At 33.0% G+C, this 20,065-nt stretch overlaps 1 protein-coding gene across 1 annotated transcript; it reads left to right on the top strand.

Moving 5' to 3' along the window:
• Positions 1–8,586: 8,586 nt before the first annotated feature.
• Positions 8,587–15,590, top strand: LOC125818533 (probable galacturonosyltransferase 4). The gene is made up of 12 exons (XM_049498015.1): positions 8,587–8,711; positions 8,975–9,034; positions 9,285–9,368; positions 9,612–9,785; positions 9,880–9,914; positions 10,022–10,063; positions 10,163–10,289; positions 10,421–10,656; positions 12,954–13,225; positions 13,393–13,750; positions 13,974–14,546; positions 15,036–15,590. The coding sequence occupies exons 4-12, from the start codon at positions 9,674–9,676 to the stop codon at positions 15,321–15,323; spliced, it is 2,043 nt and encodes a 680-aa protein (XP_049353972.1). The 5' UTR covers positions 8,587–8,711; positions 8,975–9,034; positions 9,285–9,368; positions 9,612–9,673; the 3' UTR covers positions 15,324–15,590.
• The last annotated feature ends 4,475 nt before the right edge of the window (positions 15,591–20,065 follow it).

Raw genomic sequence — 20,065 nt, 5'->3', positions numbered from 1 at the left:
GATGTTTTGTACTCAACAAAGAACAAGAAAGTGCAGTATCAGTACACAACCACAGTGTACTGGTAGGATCACGCGGCTATCCCAAAAGGTAAAACACATGCAAGTAACCACAACATTATAAAATAAGCATATACCGAACATATACAATATTAGTCATTTTTTCAGGATTAATGTAGCATTACACGTTCTCAATAATACACATTGGTTATCATTTAGAGCAATAAACAGTCTTTCAACTTCCATCACCATTAGATATGAATGTAATCATCACAAGTATATACACAACACAATTCAATGGTCCTCTCATGGAACCCACACCCAAACTGTTAGCATACCGGAATGTGGTACCCGTCCAATGTTTATGCCGGAATGTGGCAACCGATCCCATTTTTATGCCGGAACGTGGCAACCGATCTCATATTTATGTCGAAATGTGACAACCGATCCAAGTTAGTGTGTCGAAACGCAACACCCGATCCATTCAACAAGTCACAATCACAATGTACATTCTCATACAATCAATTCAGGATTTCATGGCATACAATTATTCAATCAACCTTATTTACGAGTAGTGTGATCAATAACGCAACATTCACATACATACATGCATCAAAATGTAGTAATCGCAAAAATATATCACACCAACATGAAATCACAACCATCACCTATCTCGAATCCAAACTTGAATCCCCTAAGGCACTTGAATCTTCCCTTTCCGGATTCTTTCCGCTTGTTCGTGGTCTAAAAACATACAATTAACGCAATGATCAACAAACGAGGCCTAATTACCCGGATTATAATCAATAATATCAATCCTAGATCAAACCCTTGATCATCATACCTAGATTAGGATCTCTTCTACTATAGAATCTATAACAAAATCCTTCTCTATCAATATTCACCCATTCTATTACGTTCTATGGATCGAAAAATGGATTCGGGGAGTGAAAAGCTTACCTTTAGCCTCAAGAATGGTGAAAAACGATCAAGAACTCGTCTGGGGTCGTCTCATAGCTCTCAAAGTCGAAAGTGCAGAAAATAACGTTTTTGGGGTTTTATTTCTTACTTAAGTCGCGTCTGTCCCGCTCTGGCGGCCCACACGGAGAGAGAATGTTCCCCGTTCACGCTAAGATCATTTTCGGGAGTTCTACTCGCCCAAATTCGATTTCGTAAAGTCGTACGGGTTCCTTAACATCTTAGCTATCCACTAATGTATCTAAATTCATTAATAGATCTCTCATTTGTTCCAGATTTCCCTAGACCTCATTGATTCCGATTTTGTTCAAATCTGGACTAGGCTAGGAAATCTCAAGTTACTACGAAAAAGTTTTCTAGCGCTAATTCTTTTTCCATAGGCTTTTCAATAACGACGGAATCAGGTCATTACGATAGATACCAATTTACCCATCACTCATCCCCGAGTGATCAACTAGGAAAGACTGGCTAAAATAAAGGTAGAGTAGTATCTAAAATGTCGAATTACTAAGATACTTGTCTCGCATGTCCTTAGCTCCCGGACATCGTGATCAAGAATTTCAATCGGTTATTCTTCATACTGAAGGTCTTGTTTAACAATATTGAGTCTCACTTCATGATATAATCTTTGTCCCCAAACCAACCAAATTGAATACCTACATATCCTTCCTTACAATGCCTCAATGAAGTCATCTCAATACTCAAGTGATAATCATTGTTATATGTAAACATAACTAACAACAAAAGTTATTCTCAATAACCACCAAAGTTGATCGTACACACGTCTACCACATGTTATCAAGGACTTTGAAACAAACATCAGAACGAATCATTTCTCACATAATCATGATAAAATTCTAAATCAATACTCGCTACAATTAGAAGTTAACCTGAACCAACCAACACACACTCATAATACCCAAATAAGCATCGTCCTTATCATCATATTTCATAAACTTAAGTTATAAAAATTTGATCTTTTGACATCAAATACTCATTAAGGGATATGTCCAAGCATGCAAACCGACCAACGACACTATCGAAATGCTAGATTTAGCAATTATGACTGTAGATTATCCTTAAGAATAGTAGAATTGTAGTCAATGATCCCCATATTCAACCACACGTAATCGATACATGACCTCGATGACAAGATGAAATATTAGATTGTCGGACAACTATAAATATGCATAGTAGCTCTTCTATAAATTCTCATAACCAAGGTGGTACATGTAGAACCACTAAAATACTTTAACAACTCCAAGAAAACACCAATTATGTCATTAAAAATATCTAAATCTTCCCACTCAATCAAGAGAACATAGCTAGTGAATCGCACTCACAACACTAACAACCATCATAAACACTCGTGATTGGCACCCACACTAACCCTCTGGTGGGAGAACCATTACTACAACCCAAATCTAACAACTTAACCAAATACTACACATTTAAAGATACGGAAGCAAGTTTAAATGACTATAAAAATGGAGTCCCTATAAACTCCAAGGTTTTAACAAACAACTACTAATGTGGAAATTCAACCCCTAGAACCTGAAAGTCATTGTACTAAAACTCTACTAACGACAAGTTTAAGAACAAGGGGTATAACCCAGGAACTAAACAACACCCTAAACAATTAGTCTGAGTCCGAAAAGAATGGACTTAAACAAGAAAGATCCATGGCAGCCCAAAAGAACTGGTTCACCCTTGAATCCGGTCACGCTCAATAGTCACCTAGCTGAAGTCTATCAATAGCCACCTGAAGATGCCCCGTACTCAACAAAGAACAAGCAATTGTAGTATCAGTACACAACCACACTGTACTGGTAGGATCATACGGCTATCCCAAAAGGTGAAACGCATGCAAGTAACCACAACAGTATAAAACATGCATATACCGAACATATACAATATTAGTCATCTTTTCAGGATTAATGTAGCATTACACGTTCTCAATAATACACATTGGTTATCATTTAGAGCAATAAACAGTCTTTCAACCTTAATCATCATTAGATATGAATGTAATCATCATAAGTAGATACATAACACAATTCAATGGTCCTCTCACGGACCCAATTCAATGGTCCTCTCATGGAACCCACACCCAAACTGTTAGCATACCGAAACGTGGTATCCGATCCAATATTTATGCCGAAACATGGTAACCGATCCCATGTTTATGTTGGAACGTGGCAACCAATCCAAGTTAGTGTGTCAGAACGCAACACCCAATCCATTCAACAAGCCACAATCATAATCACAATGTACATTCTCACAATCATACAATCAATTCATGATTTCATGGCATACAATTATTCAATCAACCTTATTTACGAGTAGTGTGATCAATAACGCAACATTCGCATACATAGATGCATTATAATGTAGTAATCGCAAATATATATCACACCAACATGAAATCACAACCTTCACCTACCTCGTATCCAAGCTTGAATCCCCTGAGACACTTGAATCTTCCGATTCTTCCCGCTTGTTTGTGGTCTAAAAACATACAATTAACGCAATGATAAACAAATAAGGTATAATTACTCGGATTATAATCAATAATATCAATCCTAGGTCAAACCCTTGATCCTCATACCCAGATTAAGGTTTCTTCCACCATAGAATCTATAACAAAACCCTTCTCCATCAATATTCACCTATTCTATTTCGTTCTACAGATCAAAAAATGGATTCGAGGAGTGAAAAGTTTACCTTTAGCCTCAAGAATGGTGAAAAATGATCAAGAACTCGTCTGGGGTCGTCTCCTAGCTCTCAAAGTCGAAAAGTGCATAAAATAACTTTTTGGGGTTTTATTTCTTACTTAAGTCGCATCTGTCCCGCTTTGGCTGCACTAATCCCGCTCTGGCGGCCTACACGGAGACAAAATGTTACTCGTTCACATTAAGATCATTTTCAAGAGTTCTACTGGCCCAAATTTGATTCCATAAAGTCGTCCGGGTTCCTTAATGTCTTAGCTATCCACTCATGTAATCAAATTCATTAATAGATCTCTCATTTGTTCCAAATTTTCCTAGACCTCATTGACTCCGATTTCGTCCAAATCTGGACTAGGCTAGGAAATCTCAAGTTACTACGAAAAAGTTTTCTAGCCCCAATTCTTTCCCCCACAGGCTTTTCAATAATGACAAAATTAGGTCGTTACAAGCATTCATCTCCACATCATTTGGAAATCCATTTTGTGCGCGGTGGAGCAATTAAATCAGATACCGCACATTTAAACATTAGATGGAAATTATTTGGTTCCTGACCCTAAACCAATTATGATGGGGAAACCTTGTTAGATTGATGCCTACATATGTTCCTACATGTTAAATAAACTTATCTCATACCAAATCTTGTTCGGGAGTTTTGTTCTCCCATGATTTAGCTATAATTGAAGGCATACAATTTATGCTAAATCAACCAGCATTATCAATATAATTTCATAATTTGAAACTGTACTCTTAATTTAACAATTCGAGCAACAACTTTACAAAAATCAATTTGTAAGTTGACAACAAAGCACATGTGATCATCTCATAGATGCATCTTCATACAGTTGTAAACGGTCCACATGGCAGGTGAATGGGCCCATATTCACCGTTTTATATGTTCCAAAAATCTCAAGGAGTACAATCTCAATCTTAGCTGGTATAATGATACAATGATCAAATTATCAGAAAACAAGCAACACAAGAGAATTCTTGAAGAATATTTGATTTCTTCAGTATATAACTATGTGAATTCTCAATTATTTTTGCATCAAATTTTAATCGAAATGGCCAACCGATCATGCCAACTGATCTTTATTTCAGTACACTTACAATTTACTTTTGCATGTGATTTCATCAGCAAGTCCACATTTGTGTGCAACAAACAAGAGAAAAATAGGTAACATTTTACATAAATATTTATAACCCGCTTCGGTTGTAGTAATTAATTAAGTCTTTTCATAATTATAGTCTCAATATTTCTTTTCAATTTATTTGAAACTTAAAAAATTTCTTTTGAGACTTTACTACAACCCCAAATTATTCCTCTGACAATAACACAACTCGTTAGAGCTTGTAATTAATTTTTGTGTACTATCACATATTCCATGACACCATCCATATGGTGAGAATCTCCTTCAAGAAGAAAATTATATTATTATTGTCATGGTCAAAATTATTACGAGCAAGACATGTTTCTTGCTTCACTTTTGTTGTACCATAGGTACACAACCAATGACAAATTTGTATTGCCACACGATAGTATTATTTTGGTTATGGCCACAACCTTTATAGGCAAGAATTATTTCTTTCTTTTTCTCTTTCGGTAGTTCACAATAAACATACCATAATATTTATGACGTATAAACGTACACGATCATTGACCATTCTTGTCAAATAAAATTTATTTATTTCTCTCAAACCTCCCGTAGAGGTGAGTTGTGACATATTTTCAACCATACATGAATATGTTTTTATTCATATTTTTTCTTCATATCTTGCCACATTCACTTTCAAGAATTTGCATTGTAAGCTCATTGTCATGCCCTTAAATTTTATCCTTTTTTGCACGACACACCTCAACATCACTTTGAAAGGTCAAGTGTACCACCACTTTATCTTCCTTTCTTTTGATGGAGGATTTACAAATTTATCATATTATTAGGTCGCACAACAATCTCGTGTCCAATGATTTTTTATACCTCTTGATGATAAAAATTACTTTCACATTTTGAAGAAATATTTGGAGAACTCACAGTGTTCTTAATTTAACCACAATGATGACTATTATAATTTTTCTTTTTTTTCATGCCCATATTCATTTGTATAACCACAATAATCACTGTCATCTTTCAGACTTATCATGTACAACTACCACATTCACATAAGAGAATGGAGCAAATCAATTGGGTGATATTCATGACTTCTCATAAAAAAAAAATACAATTAGTTTGTCATAGTCATCATTAAATCATCATTATGGTGCATTAGAACTTACATCCAACGTCTTATCCATATAAAGTCGTCTTAGGTCATGAATCTATGAGATTGAACCCAATACCTTATCATCATGGTGCATCAAAATTCAAATTAATGTCTTACTTTCTTGGTGCGATAAAACTTGAATCTATCATCTTATCCTCAAACATTTTTCATTATGTGCATTCGGACTTTAACATGATGTCTTACTCCTTTGGTGCGATGGGACTTGAATCCATCGTCTTACCCTTCAATCAATGTCATATAAGTCAAAACCAATAGAACTCAGCCATGAGCCTTTAAAGAAAAATCAAGAATTATAGAAACAAATTAGTTCCTCATAATTAATAATACTTAGAAAATCAACATGAAGATTTACTTCTTTATTCCTCAATTCTTTTCTGAAAAGAAGAATTGTTAGTATAATCATAAACCAATGTATAAAATTGTTAAAGTAAAACAAACCAATATGTTCTACCTCTTCATATAACACATATATACTAAAATAAATTATTAGTATAAGAGGAACTTTTGAAAAATATAAATGTGTAACAAGAAAAAATAAATAGAACATGTTCCTGCCCACAAGTGTTGCAACTACAACACTTTTACGAAGTACTACAATTTTAGAGAATATTCGTGTTGATAACGTGTTATAAAGACAAGCTCATAATAATATAATATAAATAGAAGAAGACAAGATAAGTAGATGGAGGAGAAGACTTTTTCTTCTATTCAAGTGTATCTACCAAGTACCAAATGGTGAATGATATCTCTATTTATAGTGTTGAGATATCACTCCCAAAGGTCACCTTGTTAAAAGCCAAATAAGTTGATACATAAATATCCACCAATGTTCATATCACCTTGGAATTATACATACTTGAATCCAATTAATTCTTTAAGAAATCAAATGGACAATCCACTATTTAATGGATTTACAACACATATAATATTTATTATTAATTAAAATAATTAAGACCTCAATGTTCGCGCGCCTAAAGTTAAAGCTTTGCTAGCCCTCCCTTTGAGCGGTCTCTAATTGATTTTTCTTGAGTTTCAAATTTCTAAATTTAGTTATTAAATAGTAAAAATTGTGGAGGTGAACATAGTTATAATATGGTAATCAAAATTATGTTAGCATTTATAGTTTTAAACTAATTTATGGAAAAAAATTTAAGAGTATACATAGTTATATATACTTTTCTTTATGGAAAAATAACTAGGCATTAATGCTAAACTGATTTATAGAAAATAACTAGACATTAATTCCAAACAAGTTAGATTCGTCTAATAAGAATTATTTTTTGAGAAAATGAATTAATATAGTCTTGAATAATAGATCTTATAAAAATCACCCCTATATTATTTCAAATTACTTTAATAAAAATATCTCATAAAAAAATTATTTTTATTTATTTTGAAAACTACTCCATATATTTATTTTATTTTTTATTTCATATTGAATATTGGATCCTTGTATTAGAATATGATTAATCTGAATTTATATCATGTAACTCTCATTCATGAAAAACATTTTCTAAAAAAAAAATTATATCAAAAATTTAAAACTGAAACTTCTGATTAATAAAAAAGTAACTTTATTCGCTCTATCGTGATTTCATATTATTTTCTATTTGTTATAATAATAAATGAAGAAAGGACCAAATACATTAACAAAGACAACTGTGTAATAAATATAATTTTGTAGGGTCAGTGACAACTTGGCATCTCATATTCATCCACACAAATCACTAATTTATTTCCTATAAAAAATATTTTATTTTCATTTTTGTTTCTTAGAATAGTACTATTTTCTTTATTATCAATTTATTTCTACAAATTTATTTAATTAGATATATAAAACTTTAATAAAGAAAAAGATTTGTTTTAAATCATCCATATTTTTAGTTGATGATTTATTTGGAGTATTACATAGATTAAATTATTTGCGTCACATCTTTATAAAAAAAATGATTATTCTTATGTTCCACTAATAAACTTACCTCAACTAAATAATTTTGACTTTCCTGTCATTAATCTTACCACAATAATTGATGAATAGATTAAATTAATTTGTCCTTTTTTACCTCATAATAGTAAGAATTTAATATTCAAATCATAGAGTTCAATATTTAAGATTTTTAGCATTATATTCATTATAATTGAAGTTACAACAATGATGTAACGATGAAATTTTATTAATGTGGTTTGAGAAGGATAGAGTGTATACAAACATTACTACTACCTTGTTGAGATAGAAAAATTATTTTCAAATGATCTTCGACTCAAATATAACAAATCCAAACACAAAAAGTAAGAAAATAATGTAAAAAGCATAACAATTATCAAAAGAAGCAATGAAACAAGAAAAGAACAAAAACAACAATATAGTGCGATAATCAACAGGCTATGATGGATATCAAAAGCAAGAACAACAATAATAGAACAACGACAAACACCAACAAATCTAAAATCTCGTGGAGAAAGCAAGATAAATCCATGTCAATGTCACAACATTTTATAGTTATAAGATTTTTTTAAATTTTATTATATTAAAAATATCATAATAAATATTTTTGTAATTTTTTTTTCAAAATTTTAATAATAAAAAATAATGAATTTCAATTTTTCATTTGTATTCGGATCCCATTTGCTCTTACCGACACCCTTATCTTTCTCTTCCTTGTATCTCTCTCTTTCTTTTGCATTCACCATAGCCAAATTCTTGCTTTTTTCAAGGCTGATTTTATGGTATGTTCAATCTCATTTTCTCTTTGCTTGAACCCACTTTCTGTATCTTTCTTCTTACCTGAAAAATCATCATTTGGGTTCACTTACAGTGGCGTAGTATAGTGTTTCAACCCATACATTTTACAGTTTTTTTTTTTTAATATAGATTTTGTAAGGAAATTGAGTTTTTCCTTCGTTTTCTCAAGTGGGTGTTGTTCAGTTTCTTGTATTTTTACAGTTAGGTTCAATTGAGTTTTGATTTGGTATTGATATTTGTGTTGAAGGAGATCTGAGTTTTGCTGCTAATAAGCTGAGAAAGAAGAAGTTTGATAGTCATTGTTCTGGTATGTTCACTTCGACCATTTTTGTATTTGGGGTTTCTATTTTTGTTATTCTTAGTTGCAAAATCGCCATTTGGGTTCAGTTACAGAGGTTTAGTAGAGTATTTTAAACAATACATTCTACAGCAATGTATAGATTTGTTGAGGAAATTGAATTTTTCTTCGTTTTGCCAAGTGAGTGTTGTTCAGTTTCTTGTATTTTTACGGTTAGGTTCAATTGAGTATTGATTTGGTATTTGTATTTGTGCTGAAGGAGATCTGAGTTTTGCTTCTAATAAGCTGAGATAAGGAAGGAATTTGCTACTGACTGTTCTGGCTTTTTGAGGCTGAGTTCATGGTATGTTCACTTCCTCTTCTCTTTACTTCTTCTATTTTTTATTATTCTTTACTGCAAAATCATCAATTTGGGTTCACTTTCAGTGGTGTAGTACAGTATTTTAATCAGTACATTGTATAGTAATTTATGGATTTATTAGTGGAATTGAGTTTTTCCTTCATTTCCCCCAGTGGGTCTTCAATTTTTTTTACGTTTTTCATTAGTTCAGTTGAGTACTAATTTGGTAGTGACATTGTGCTGAAGGTGATCTGAGGTTTTGCTGTTAATAAGCTGAGATAAGGAAGGAATTAAAGGGGGTGTAGGTGATGAAGATGAAACTGAGGAAGCCGGTTTTGTTCTTGTTGCTACTGACTGTTTTTGCCCCTTTAGTCCTTTACACTGACACTCTTGGGACTTATTTTACTTCTCCTTCTTCATGTAAGTTCCTTAATTTATTCTCTGTTTCTTAAAATGGGAATAGCCCATCAAGGATAATGTTTGATGTATTGGCATTCTATGATTATTTCTGCAGCAAGGACTGAGTTCATTGAAGATCTGTCCACCTTTGTAAGTCGGATTTGTGTTTTATCCACTTCATTGTTTAGTGCCTTTCATGTGTTTGTTAAAGCATGAATATGAATATTTTGCTTACAATTACTGATTCCATGATGCAGACTTTTGGTGGTGACGTCCGACCTCTAAATGTGCTGCCTCAGGTATCAATTGTAATTCTAGTCTGAGGATTTGTGTTTCCTCTTAGATTCAGCAACATTTGGTCACTGTGCTGAACTTTCCATGTCTACAAATACTGATAGGAGTCATCCACATCTCTCAAAGAACCACGGGGCGATGTATATTCAGAAAATTCAAGCCATTCCCTTTCTAATGCCTCAGACACTTTAAGCAGCGAGGATGCTCGGAAAACAAGACAACTAACTGAAGGTTTTTGTTCATTTATGTCTGTCTATATTTCGAACTTAGAGATCTGGAATGCATGAAAACAACTTGATCAAGTTTCATGTTGCTTCTATAGTTTTTGAACTGTCTATCTCTAACATGTCATCTTTATTCAGCAGAATCAATGAAGCATCAAACTGCCACTGGAAGCAGCAATGATGGAGTAGAAGTGGCTATGAATGGAAGTCACATAAGTCAGGTTACCGATAACTTGCATGAACCACAACAAACAGACAAAACTTCACCGAAACTTGTGTCAGCGGGGAAAAACGAAAGCATAGCAATGGAAACCAGCTCAAAGAAAAAGACGAGTCCAACAGATTCTAACCAGACCTTGGATTCCACTAAAACTGTAACTACCTTGCATATTTTCTGCTTTTGCATGACTCATTTCAATTTCCAGTCTGCAGCTATTTGATGTTTTGTGGTGTTTGTTGTTCTTTGTCTCTAACTGTTTAGTTATCCTACTTCAATTGAGGGATGTGGATTTGGTCTTTATATGTTCTTTAGGTAACTTCTCACCTCATGAGCTAGTATTTGGAGTTAGGCCCAAGGTCCATTTCTTTACATGGTATGAGTGTCAGGCTCATCCCACTTTTTGTTTACCTGATTATGGGGCACCATATTATGTTGTCCATGCTCTAGTTGACAAGCCTGGACGTGCAGGGGGTATTAAGTTGTTCCACATCAGTTGTAGTTGTGGATGTGAATGTTGTCTCCTTATAGCTTTTGGGGTTGAATTAGGCCTGATCCTCATTTCCTTACACAAACATTCATATGTTGACATTGTGATATTGTAATCGTTTTCTTTACTGTCTTAATCTGAGGATCGATCTATAAGGTGTACTCTGGCCCTTTTCTTGGGTGGTCATAGAATATTTTTTTGTTCTTGGTCTTTCACATGTCAACTTTTGGGCTCATAAATGCTTCAGTATCATGGGAATTTCTGCGTATCTTCTTTTGCTTCTTCAGTACTATGTGATATGCTGGGAGAGGATATAAAGATGATTTTCTCATCATCGTGGATTTACACCCGTGATCTATCTTGAAACTTTGCATATTAACCCTGGATATCATTGAGTTAAAGGATAGTATATAGAATGGGGTTCTGTGGTGCATGTTATTTGCAATAATATTATGTTAATTGCCGGAACTAGTAATGGAACCAAAAGTTGGAATTATAGAGAAGCACGATAGAGCATAACACTCTTAGGGGTCGTTTGGTGTGAGGGATAATACCAAATAGTCCCGGGATTAAATTATAGTACCGCTTATTTAGTTGTTTGGTTGGCAAGTTCGGGATAACTTATCCCGGGATTAATAATTAATACCGGGATAAGTTATCCCTCTCTTGGGGTGGTATAGTAATCCCGGGATAACTTATCCCGGGATAAAATAGGTAAATGACAAAAATGTCTCTTTCAACCCTTTTGTTATATCACTTTTTACATTAATGAAGGGCATTTTTGTAAACAAATAAATTGTTCTTAAAATTTATTATTTTGAATACAACAAACCAAACACTCAATAAAAAATAATCTCAACACAACTTATCCCATCATAACTAATCCCAACATAACTTATCCCAACATAATTTATCCCATCATAACTCATTTTCAAACCAAACGACCCCTTAGGATTAGTAGAATTATGACTAAATCTATGTTGCTCAAATTTTGCAAGTTTATACTCCATTAGATGAATGACAGTGAAATTAGACTGGAATGTTGTGCTTAGATATTGATAGATTAAGATGCAACACATTGAATTAAAATTGGATAGTCCGTATAAAAGAAGTAAAATAAGATGGCTAAAATAGGGGGATCCTCGTGGAGTGTTATGCGCCAGAAAACTTCTTAAGAAAGTGAAAACAAGTTGTATCAAACAGTTGTGAGAGCAACAATATTGTATAGGAGTGAAGTTGGGCTGTTAAAGACCAATATATCTATCTCTTCCAATATATGCACAAGATGAATGGCATAAAAATACATGTTAAGATGGATTAAATGTTGTTGTTATTATACTTACATTAAGTTTGGTGGTTGTCGCGGTGTAGTCAAAGGCGAAAAGCACTGAACATCTGCTAAGGCTTTTAGTAAAATGGAATTGTTTGGTATCTTTACTTTTTTGGTGTAAACAACTCTGCATAGAAGATGTAGATCAAATTATAGAATTAATAGGGAGCTTGTAATTTCGCTTAGGGCTGTAAATTTTGAAGGTGGCCAGCATGTCCTTAATGCTGAAGAATACAACTTTACCAATGTTCAAAAAAAAAAAAAACAACTAAAGCATGAGCTTTTATAAGGGAAGGCTCAATGAGAGATGTTTTTATTCTGGTTAGAGAATCATATGTCCATATGGGATAAGTATGAGATTTGGATAATCAGTAATTTGCCAGACAGATTATTTAGTGGTGGAATACAATGGAGTTAAATAGAGAAGATTAGATGCACGGATTCATATAGCTGATCCTACTAATTTAATTTGCGATTGTGTGACAAGGGGTAGTTTGCTATATTTTGTAAAAAATTGTATGGTTGTGGTGGACTGCATATATTGGTTGATCTGCAATAATTATCTAGGAAACCAGAGATAAAATATTGACCTTCTACATGAATTGAACTTGCTTATGTTTGGATTGGTTTCTAGGAAACAAGACATGATCAACGCACTGTTCAAACTAGTGGTAAAGTTGTATCTGGAGAGACAGCAAGGGGCAAAGAAGAAGAGCGGAATGTGCAAATTGTCCCCCCTGATGCTCGTGTTCGCCAGCTCAAGGATCAGCTCATTAGGGCGAAGGTCTACCTTTCACTCTCAGCAACACGAAGCAATCCCCACTTCATTAGAGAACTTCGCTTGCGGATAAAGGAAGTACTGCGAGTACTTGGTGAGGCCACTAAGGATTCTGATTTGTCAAGAAGGCAAGTCTTATTTTTTAACAATGGTTCATCTTATTCCTGTCAAAGTGGCTTTGGAATGGTCTTGAGTCCTACCTTCCCCAGTGATTTTGCCATTTCATTGCACAGTGTCTACTAGCCTGATTCATGTTATTGATTTATTTACCAATACATATGATTTCTTTATATAGTGCCAATGAGAAGTTGAAGGCAATGGAGCAAACATTGGCCAAAGGGAAGCAAATTCAAGATGATTGTGCTACTATTGTAAAGAAGCTTCGTGCCATGCTTCACTCAGCAGAAGAGCAGCTCCGTGTCCACAAGAAGCAAACATTGTATTTAACACACTTAACTGCTAAGACACTTCCAAAGGGTCTTCATTGTCTTCCTTTACGCCTTTCAACAGAGTATTTCAAGTTAAATTCTTCCCAACAGCATTTTCCACATCAAGAGAATTTAGAAAATCCCAAGCTATACCACTATGCACTCTTCTCAGACAACATATTAGCCGCTGCTGTCGTCGTAAACTCAACTGTTTCCCATGCAAAGGTAAATGAGCTATTGTCAGAAACTCATCTTGTATATTGAGGTTGCATCTGGCTCAGAAATTCACTTTATCCTTTCCAACTCTTTTCCTATATGATTACGTAGAAACATGCCCATCTGCATGCTTAAGTTTATAATATCTCAACCTTTATGTCTCTTTAGTGACATCCAATAAATTTGGAATATCTCAACCTTCATTTATAACTTTTTCTGTATATGGTGGCAGGATCCATCAAAGCACGTTTTCCATATAGTGACTGACAGGCTTAATTTTGCTGCAATGAGAATGTGGTTTTTGGCTAATCCACCAAAGTATGCTACAGTAGATGTTCAAAATGTTGAGGAATTCACCTGGCTAAATTCAAGTTACAGTCCAGTTCTGAAGCAATTGAATTCTCAGTCCATGATAGATTATTACTTCAGATCTCGTGCTGATTCTGATCCAAATGTGAAGTTTAGGAATCCAAAGTACCTTTCAATCATGAATCACTTACGCTTTTACTTGCCGGAGATCTTCCCAAAGCTGGATAAGGTTCTCTTCTTGGATGATGATATTGTTGTGCAAAAGGATCTTGGCGGCCTTTGGTCACTTGATCTTAAGGGTAAGGTGATTGGTGTGGTTGAAACCTGTGGAGAAAGCTTTCATCGGTTTGACCGCTACCTCAACTTCTCAAATCCTCTGATCTCTAAAAATTTCGATCCTCGTGCTTGTGGTTGGGCATTTGGAATGAACATCATTGATCTAAATGAGTGGAGGCGGCAAAACATCACAGAGGTGTACCACTCATGGCAAAATCGGGTATGAAATAAATTCTTTTCACTTATTTATGTCTGGATTAGCATGTTCATTTAGCCATAATTTTGTGTACATAATTTCACATGCTTTGCTTGGTCATGAAATTGATACCCTGGAGGCTGGAGCAACATGGTCAATATTTCGTTAAGTATCATATTAGTTCCTCCCTTGGGGCAATTTCTCTTTTTTCCAGTAAAAGGTCACTTTCACATTTAAGCTTTGTCCACACCCCAACCAAAACCCTGCCATAGACAACCAATCAACTTGGCCGTATACAAGAACCGCCATATGTCTTGTCCTGCCCTGTTGCTCCAATGTTCCTCCAATTAAACTCGACAATTATATTGTAGCCTCACTAAGTTTTCTGGATGACTATGGCTTGTCATGTCGATCTCATTTTGTTCCTAAAAATGTCAACATATACACTATACGCCATCAACTTTCATGCATAATAAAGTTGTTCAAATAAGTCATGAAATTTTATCTGCACAGAATCATGAAAGACAACTTTGGAAGTTGGGGACCCTACCACCTGGTTTGATAACCTTTTGGAAGCGCACATATGCCCTCGACCGATCATGGCATGTCCTTGGGCTTGGCTACAATCCAAATGTTAGCCAGAAGGACATTCAACGAGCAGCAGTCATACATTACAATGGGAACTTGAAACCATGGCTTGAAATAAGCATACCCAAATTCCGGGACTACTGGTCAAAATTTGTTGACTATGATCAGGCATTTTTGCGAGAGTGTAATATCAACAAATTGGGTGGTTCATGAAGTGTTCTCTGCACATATTTCTCCTAATTCCTGAAATACAGCGAGCAAGCATTTGTTTAGTTTACAGGTCCGTTCTTCCTGAATAAGTGTATGATTTTGTTCTTGTTCTCTAAGTCAGGGAGTTATTCAGGTATATATACATATATGTTGAGTGGAGTATTAGAGTGAACATTCTGTATTACCTTTATTCTTGACATCCATTGTTGGATGACAACATAAGTCCAGATTTGTTGTAAATGATTAACCATAGCTCTCCCTTTGAATTTTGCTGTTCTTTTTTGGATTGTTGTATACTAATGGCTGCCACTCTCGAGGGTGACCATGGATCTTCCATTACTCAGTTTATCACACTAATGTCTTCAATGGTGGTTCTTTTTGAATTCAGGTAAAAAGCATTGCAAGTATGTTGTTTTCACATTACTTGCTTTATAGATAACTTAGCATGCATACTTGGTAGCTGGTACTATTGTAAACTCATACAACCCTCATGAAACACATCCCTTTCTTAATTTCCAATTTCATGCTTCACAACTGTTGGTAATCATGTGGCTGTACTAATTTTATATTTACTTTGAGCCTCGTCATTATGGACCAGTCGTGGCAACTATGTGATTGTTGATACGTAGATATCTGATTATACACACTGAGTGCCTTGGATATTTGCATTTTGAATGTGAGGAGTGAGGAAAAGTTTGTGCTGACTGTCTCTGGTCACATAGTAGCAACTAGCAAGTACAGTTGAGATGTATATATTCATGTGCCTTAGTTATTTCCCCAACTGAACCGGGCCATTGCACTTGCTGCATGCACTAACCAAGAGGGGCTATGGTAGGTATAGACTAATAAAGTGTGCGGAAAAGGAAAAAATGAGAAGTCACCTTGCTAGATGAGATCTATGTTGTATCCAGAGATGCAGCATTCAGGATACATTGGAAGTGCAGTAAACACTGGTCTAGTTTAGTTTTTATTGATCTATTATTTTGTAACAATTGCGACGAGGTATGCAATGTGGCAAAAGGATCGAAATTTTGTAGTTGATATATGATTGTTGTTACTTGTAGTCAAAGGCGTATATAAGATTTAAACTTGATGAGTTCAATTTTTATGGTTCTGAACTCGTTTAAGCTGTCAATTGGATATCACATTCTCATTTTTATTCCCTGTTTTTATTACCAGAAAGTCATTTTCAGCTTGAAATGGACTATATTCTTCTGTTTTTTTTCAATGTAGGAATGTCACATTTCTCATTAATCTAACAAATAATTAGATTTAACCCTCCCAATTATCATATGCTTGTGATTTGAAGAGTTGAATTAATAGACGAGGGGTCTATTAGAAACAACCTCTACCTGCTGGGGTAAGGTTTTGTGTATATCTTACCTTGTTTGTTGGATTAACTACCCTCTCTATTTTGCAAAATGCAATATTTATGGGTGTGTTCGGTATGGAGGAAAACATTTTCAATTTTTTCATGTTCGCTTGATCAAGATTTTGAACATTTTCTTGGGAAATAAGTTCCGTAAGAATGAGGAAAATGACTTTCATAGTAATAGTAAAAAAAAACAAGTTTTATAAGTGGCATTCTACATTGATTGTGTCCTGTTTATCTTTCGATATACTTCATTTTCACCCTCACTCTCATACCGTACACCTCTACCTCCCTGTCCCATTTTCTCATAATATTTGTCTAGATAATATACATATATTATTAGAATGATTGTTTTTGCTTATATACCGAACACCTCATACTTGCCACCTCTAACCTCCCCACCCCATTCTCATATTATATGTCTAGATAATATATAAATATTAAGATAATTGTTTTTGCTTATGTACTGAATATAAAAAAAAAGTAAAATATTCACTTCTTTCTTTGAAAAATATTTTCATTTATACTGAACACACCCATATGTTACAAAACTTATCATACTTGAGTTAAAAATTGAAACTGTGGAATATCACTATAATTTTCTTTTTATCATTTAAAACTAGTTTCATTGCAAAAATATCAATTTAAGGTTGGTAAATATAATAACTCAAAATTACAAAGGCAAGAGAAAGATCTATGAAATTATCCTTGATAAGTTGTTATAACTGATAATTTATAAAAATACAGACAAATAATCATCAACCAATTACTTTATATACCTTACCTAATATACTTGGCTCTAAATTAAAGGAAATTTACCTAGGTTTATTTCGCGGTCTCGATCCATGAATCATTAAGATTTTATTTTTTTTTGCACGCACAACTTCTGTTAGGATTTAGGAATATTGGGCATATTAGCGGTCCTATTCTCTCTTAACATTTGTTTGCCAATCATAAAATATAATAGTTCTTATATAATTTTTTAAATTTATTTAAAAGTAATTTGCGAGATCATGCGCCTCCATTTTTTTAGTTTATATTAAAAAGAGATGCATTGAGTCTTTCTGATTCTTGATTATATAGTTATCTTTGTTACCGAGTGTTTTATCCCAATATGAAACTATTAGATGTGAATATTTTCTTCCAAGAAAGTCAATAGTCAATACACCAAACACTTCTTTCAAGAAATTTGTTTCAATTATTAACAAAGTAACATCTTTGAATGAGAAATAATGCCAACACCCAATAGTCCAAATTCCTTTTATATATATATTATAATATAAGGTAATACACCTTTTCAATTAGTTGGAATAGGACAAATGAACTCTATTCATTTCTTTTTGTTTCTTTTATCTTTAACTTCTTCTTCCTTTATGGCTTAAAGTGAAATATAACAAGACTGATTTTTAGATGTTTTTTTTTTTTGTATTATTATTTAATAAAATGGGACATTTTTATTTTTTTTTAGTAAAAAAAGTGAGTTAAAGCTAAAGTGAAATCACCCTAGACATGCCAATAAAGTACTATAAAATGTGGTATACCATGCCTCTTTGTTCCCCATCTTTGTCACATGCAAAATCTTTAATATTATTAGATGGACCCAAAAAAAATTCAAATCATTTTCTTTTTGTGTACTTATATATATGTTGAGTTTACATCAAATATATATATATATATATAAAATATTGATTTGATGTGAATACTTAGGATCGTTTGATTACTAGAATGGAACAGACAAAGATATACTATGGGTTGGAATATCCTCACCTTCTATACGTAATAGTTGATCTTATTATTTTAGTTCAAAATTTGTTCCCGGACTAACTAATACTAGTAAACAAATGTGAAGTAATAAAATTTCGTATTTTATTTTAGAATTGTTATTTCTTATCCCACCGACGAAATGAACCCTCAAGATGATGAACTTATATGGACAAACAATTTCTTGGATTAGGTAACATATTGAAACATGATACTAATTCATAAGACAATAATTTAAAATTCAAAACTTCAAATTCAAAATTGTGAACAATCTTTTTGGGTCTTTTCAATAGTCCAGCTTTTGTTTTTTTGTTTTTGAAAAATCAGCCAAAGTCCTTCCTTCTAGCTTGTTCCTTTTATATATATATATATATATATATATATATATATTACTATATATAATAAGTGGGAATATCTACTACTTAGCACATGACAAGTGTTGAATGATATGTGCTTAGATAGTGTTGTACATTCTTCTTTTATGGTTGTACCTTTAAAATTTATATTATTGGACAATTTAACACCATTAATTACCTACCTCATTTGGGCCCATTTATATATATATATATATATATATATATATATATATATATATATATATATATATATATATATATAAAATAAGCCACAATGCAAAGATTTTTATAGTATTTAGTTACATTGTAACTATCTTGTTAGCTTTCGACAAAAAGGAGTACTTCTTTTAAATAATAGCTATGCCATTGTATGAGCTATTTATTACTCATTCCTTTTGAATTTGTTAATCTGATTTTGATCTGACACATAGTTTACGAAAGTAAATTAGATTTTGAGAAAAAACATTAAGTGATACTTGAAGTTGTCCCAGATTTTCAAAAAAACACCTTAACTTTGCGTGCGTCCTATTACCCCACAAAACATTCAAAATCACAATAAATACACATTTTTTACACAATATTTCCACTTTGGACAAAAATATCCTTCGAATGTGCAGTTTCTTAAAAACAAAAAGTCGGACCCATTATTGATGTATTGAAGGATGCTTTGGTAATTTCCTATGATGAATTCGTTTTGTTTGTTTCTTTTAAATTTATTTTACTATACTAAATAATTCTATAAAATATTATGAATCACGATAATTAATTACTTAAATATTTAAAAGATATAAAAATATATAAAAGATCTGATTGACTCTTCAAATTTTACCGGTGACACATAAATTGGGACAAATGAAATAATATATATTATTTGAAAATTTCTTAGAAAATACTATAAATTACAGTAATTAACAGCTATAAATATTTCAAAGACAAAAAAAATTGATTGAATCTCAAAAATTTTTTAGTACTACATAAATTGACAAAGAAGAAATGACCTCTATTATTTGAAAATGGCGTAAAAGTATTACAAATCATACAATAAGAATTAACAATTTAAAATTTTAAAAGACTTTAATGCTTTATACTTATTCTATTTCCACTTTGGACAAAAATATCCTCCCAATATGCATATTTTTTTAAACAAAAAGTGGGACCCATTATTGATGTATTGAAGGATGCTTTGGTAATTTTTCTATGATGAATTCGTTTTGTTTGTTGTTTAATTTTTTTTAAATAATTGTATAAAATATTAT

Source organism: Solanum verrucosum, unplaced genomic scaffold (genome assembly GCF_900185275.1).
Source record: "Solanum verrucosum unplaced genomic scaffold, falcon-dt-bn FXZP01000252.1, whole genome shotgun sequence".
NCBI lineage: Eukaryota > Viridiplantae > Streptophyta > Magnoliopsida > Solanales > Solanaceae > Solanum > Solanum verrucosum.
Note: the sequence above shows the minus strand (reverse complement) of the source record. Positions and strands in the feature narration are given on the sequence as shown.